Source organism: Procambarus clarkii, chromosome 22 (assembly GCF_040958095.1).
Source record: "Procambarus clarkii isolate CNS0578487 chromosome 22, FALCON_Pclarkii_2.0, whole genome shotgun sequence".
In the NCBI taxonomy this organism is placed as follows: domain Eukaryota; kingdom Metazoa; phylum Arthropoda; class Malacostraca; order Decapoda; family Cambaridae; genus Procambarus; species Procambarus clarkii.
This window is the reverse complement of record NC_091171.1, coordinates 24688665-24693100: the sequence shown is the minus strand read 5'-3', so window position 1 is coordinate 24693100 and position 4436 is coordinate 24688665. Positions and strand designations below refer to the sequence as shown.

The following is a 4436-nucleotide window of genomic DNA, read 5'->3' as shown; positions in this document are numbered from 1 at the left end:
CGTGCAGGAGGCTTGTAGAGGCCCAGTATACGTGCAGGAGGCTTGTGGATGCCCAGTATACGTGCAGGAGGCTTGTGGAGGCCCAGTATACGTGCAGGAGGCTTGTGGATGCCCAGTATACGTGCAGGGGGCTTGTTGAGGCCCAGTGTACGTGCAGGAGGCTTGTGGATGCCCAGTATACGTGCAGGAGGCTTGTGGAGGCCCTAGTACTGAAGAGGATTTCCACAGCCTCATAATGTGGCATGTTGAAATCAGTGAGTCCATCCTTGAGTGCAACCAGCCGGCAAGAGTGCATAATGTACTGGAACCTATAATAATGGGGGTAGATCAAGCGTGGCTGGTGTCTTTGGGAAGCGTGACCCGCTACGAGAGTGAATATCACATAATAGCCACGGACATAGGAGAAGCACAACAGGTAGAGCCAAGGCGCGAAAGGCAGCAGTACTGGGAAGCTAGAAGCTGTGGGTTTCACACCTCAGGCGGAGGACACCTCTTTACGGTCCACAGAAAGTCGTGGCAGCGAAGTCATGACCTACATCACCAGGGTAAATACAGGCCTCTCGTCAGCCTTGAGCGTGGAAGCCTGTCAAAATGTCTACCCCTGACTGGCTTAAAGCGAGACAAAGGTATTGCCCTGGCCGCAGCCAGGAGTATGATTGACATCAGTCTATAATGATCTCAAGGCAATTGGCAATTGTTGTCTATTAGGCTAAAAAGATAATTCATCATTCCAGTAAGCTCAAACGTCAAGTTATACAAGATGGTATTTATTACTATTCATTTCGTGGACGCCCGGAGTCACGACCGTGACATTCTAAACATAACTGAATTATCAAGTAACTTAATTAAGGAGGAGTACCAAGCTACAAGCAGGTGGCTTGAGGGCGTCTGAGCCCTACAGTGTGGCCGCACGGTCATGGTTCCTCTCTCATCACTAGCAGTAGAGGCCTAGAAGAGATCGAGTCAACATCGCCCCGTGGTGAAGAGATCGAGTCAACATCGCCCCGTGGTGAAGAGATCCAGTCAACATCGCCCCGTGGTGAAGAGATCCAGTCAACATCGCCCCGTGGTGAAGAGATCCAGTCAACATCGCCCCGTGGTGAAGAGATCCAGTCAACATGGCCCCGTGGTGAAGAGATCCAGTCAACATGGCCCCGTAGTGAAGAGATCCAGTCAACATCGCCCCGTAGTGAAGAGATCGAGTCAACATCGCCCCGTAGTGAAGAGATCCAGTCAACATCGCCCCGTGGTGAAGAGATCGAGTCAACATCGCCCCGTGGTGAAGAGATCCAGTCAACATCGCCCCGTGGTGAAGAGATCCAGTCAACATCGCCCCGTGGTGAAGAGATCCAGTCAACATCGCCCCGTGGTGAAGAGATCCAGTCAACATGGCCCCGTGGTGAAGAGATCCAGTCAACATGGCCCCGTGGTGAAGAGATCCAGTCAACATGGCCCCGTAGTGAAGAGATCCAGTCAACATCGCCCCGTAGTGAAGAGATCCAGTCAACATCGCCCCGTAGTGAAGAGATCCAGTCAACATCGCCCCGTAGTGAAGAGATCCAGTCAACATCGCCCCGTAGTGAAGAGATCCAGTCAACATCGCCCCGTAGTGAAGAGATCCAGTCAACATCGCCCCGTAGTGAAGAGATCCCACGGGTCTTGTCCGCGTCTTCACCTTGATAGTCGTTGTCAAGGGAACGAAACGTGGAAGTTGCTGCAGGATCACCAAGACCACGTGTTACCCGCCAACGACTCGCTGTTACCGACCACGTGTTACCCGCCAACGACTCGCTGTTACCGACCACGTGTTACCCGCCAACGACTCGCTGTTACCAACCACGTGTTACCCGCCAACGACTCGCTGTTACCGACCACGTGTTACCCGCCAACGACTCGCTGTTACCAACCACGTGTTACCCGCCAACGACTCGCTGTTACCGACCACGTGTTACCCGCCAACGACTCGCTGTTACCAACCACATGTTACCCGCCAACGACTCGCTGTTACCAACCACGTGTTACCCGCCAACGACTCGCTGTTACCGACCACGTGTTACCCGCCAACGACTCGTTGTTACCAACCACGTGTTACCCGCCAACGACTCGCTGTTACCAACCACGTGTTACCCGCCAACGACTCGCTGTTACCGACCACGTGTTACCCGCCAACGACTCGTTGTTACCAACCACGTGTTACCCGCCAACGACTCGTTGTTACCAACCACGTGTTACCCGCCAACGACTCGCTGTTACCAACCACGTGTTACCCGCCAACGACTCGCTGTTACCAACCACGTGTTACCCGCCAACGACTCGTTGTTACCGACCACGTGTTACCCGCCAACGACTCGTTGTTACCAACCACGTGTTACCCGCCAACGACTCGTTACCAACCACGTGTTACCCGCCAACGACTCGTTACCAACCACGTGTTACCCGCCAACGACTTGCTGTTACCAACCACGTGTTACCCGCCAACGACTCGCTGTTACCAACCACGTGTTACCCGCCAACGACTCGCTGTTACCAACCACGTGTTACCCGCCAACGACTCGTTGTTATCAACCACGTGTTACCCGCCAACGACTCGTTGTTACCAACCACGTGTTACCCGCCAACGACTCGCTGTTACCAACCACGTGTTATCCGCCAACGACTTGCTGTTACCAACCACGTGTTACCCGCCAACGACTTGCTGTTACCAACCACGTGTTACCCGCCAACGACTCGCTGTTACCAACCACGTGTTACCCGCCAACGACTCGTTGTTATCAACCACGTGTTACCCGCCAACGACTCGTTGTTACCAACCACGTGTTACCCGCCAACGACTCGCTGTTACCAACCACGTGTTACCCGCCAACGACTCGCTGTTACCAACCACGTGTTACCCGCCAACGACTTGCTGTTACCAACCACGTGTTACACGCCAACGACTCGCTGTTACCGACCACGTGTTACCCGCCAACGACTCGCTGTTACCAACCACGTGTTACCCGCCAACGACTCGTTGTTACCAACCACGTGTTCATCACTCGTCTAGCGCGCGTCATCAAGGGAGAGCAGTGTTCAGCCACGTGGTGTCCCAAGAAAGACTACCACCACGTGCGACTGTGCCACAGAGACCTCCACGATCGAGTACCCGAGTACCTGAGTGAGTGTGAACGAGGGCCGGCCACTCTCAGTACACGAGTCTGTTTTACTGAGAAATTATCTTACCGCTCGTACGTTAATGTGAACCGAAAATATTTTGTTTTTCTCCTGGCCGGTGGTGCCAGCGCCTGGACAGGTGACCGCAGAGATCAGAGATAGACCAATCACAAGTTAACACGTAAGTTAGTCGTAGTAGCAGTTCGCAGTTATAAAGTGGTTATTACCCGAGTGATTAACAAACGTACTACACATTTAGCTAATTACTGATAATTGGGCGTGACTATTACTTGTCCCTTTGACGAGGTGTTGAGCGTGTGCTGTGATTGGTCGAGCGTCAGTAAGCTCCATCGCCCGGCTCCAGTACCGGCAGTGATTACACCACCAGGCCAGTTAATGATTGCTTGTCAGCGAGTGTTAAGTGAGGTTGTTGGTCCTGCCGCTAATGGGGGCCCTTTATCGGTTAGTTAGACGTCCCGTATATATGTCTCTCTAGTGCCATTTAGCTTTAAACGGCACCAATCGTGAGTAAATTCCATCACCGCAGATTATTCACTAAACCATGTCAATGTTTCCTTGCGTTTTTCGCGACGCCATTCTTAAAGGTAATAGCCACTTGCAAAGTGTTATCAAAACAATATGATCGCTCATCAAGCTTTAATCATTATACTCGTCACGTTATAAATTTGATGAGAACCCTAAGAGGATCAATAATACCTTCAGGGATGGGGGGTCACCGTTCGACTCCCGCCACCAAAGACATTATCGCTACTCTGTGGGTGGTCCTCCCTGAGAGGACGACCACCCACAGAGAAGTGCAACTTGAGAAGTGTAGACAGTGCAGCCAACCCTCCGGTAGTTGTTTGATTAGCTTAAACAAGACGTCAGTCATAATTGATTTGATGACTTAGTTTGCAATGGAAGTCAAGAAAAAGTAAGAGTTAGAACACAATATAGGTGGAGGTGGCTTGTGGTTGTCCAGTATAGGTGGAGGTGGCTTGTGGTTGTCCAGTATAGGTGGAGGTGGCTTGTGGATGTCCAGTATAGGTGGAGGTGGCTTGTGGATGTCCAGTATAGGTGCTGGTGGCTTCTGGTTGTCCAGTATAGGTGCTGGTGGCTTGTGGTTGTCCAGTATAGGTGCTGGTGGCTTGTGGATGTCCAGTATAGGTGCTGGTGGCTTGTGGTTGTCCAGTATAGGTGGAGGTGGCTTGTGGATGTCCAGTATAGGTGCTGGTGGCTTGTGGTTGTCCAGTATAGGTGCTGGTGGCTTGTGGATGTCCAGTATA

General features: G+C 52.1%; 1 protein-coding gene across 1 annotated transcript; it reads left to right on the top strand.

Annotated features, from left to right (window-relative positions):
* Positions 1-591: 591 nt before the first annotated feature.
* On the top strand, positions 592-1680 carry LOC123760812 (P-selectin glycoprotein ligand 1-like). Its single transcript, XM_045746600.1, has 2 exons — positions 592-626; positions 939-1680. Exons 1-2 carry the CDS (start codon positions 592-594, stop codon positions 1678-1680), a joined length of 777 nt encoding a protein of 258 aa, XP_045602556.1.
* The last annotated feature ends 2756 nt before the right edge of the window (positions 1681-4436 follow it).

Coding starts and splice junctions, on each gene's coding strand:
- LOC123760812 (XM_045746600.1), top strand. CDS start 592: ATGTCTACCCCTGACTGGCTTAAAGCGAGACAAAG. Junction 627..938: donor TGGCTTAAAGCGAGACAAAG/GTATTGCCCTGG, acceptor TCTCATCACTAG/CAGTAGAGGCCTAGAAGAGA.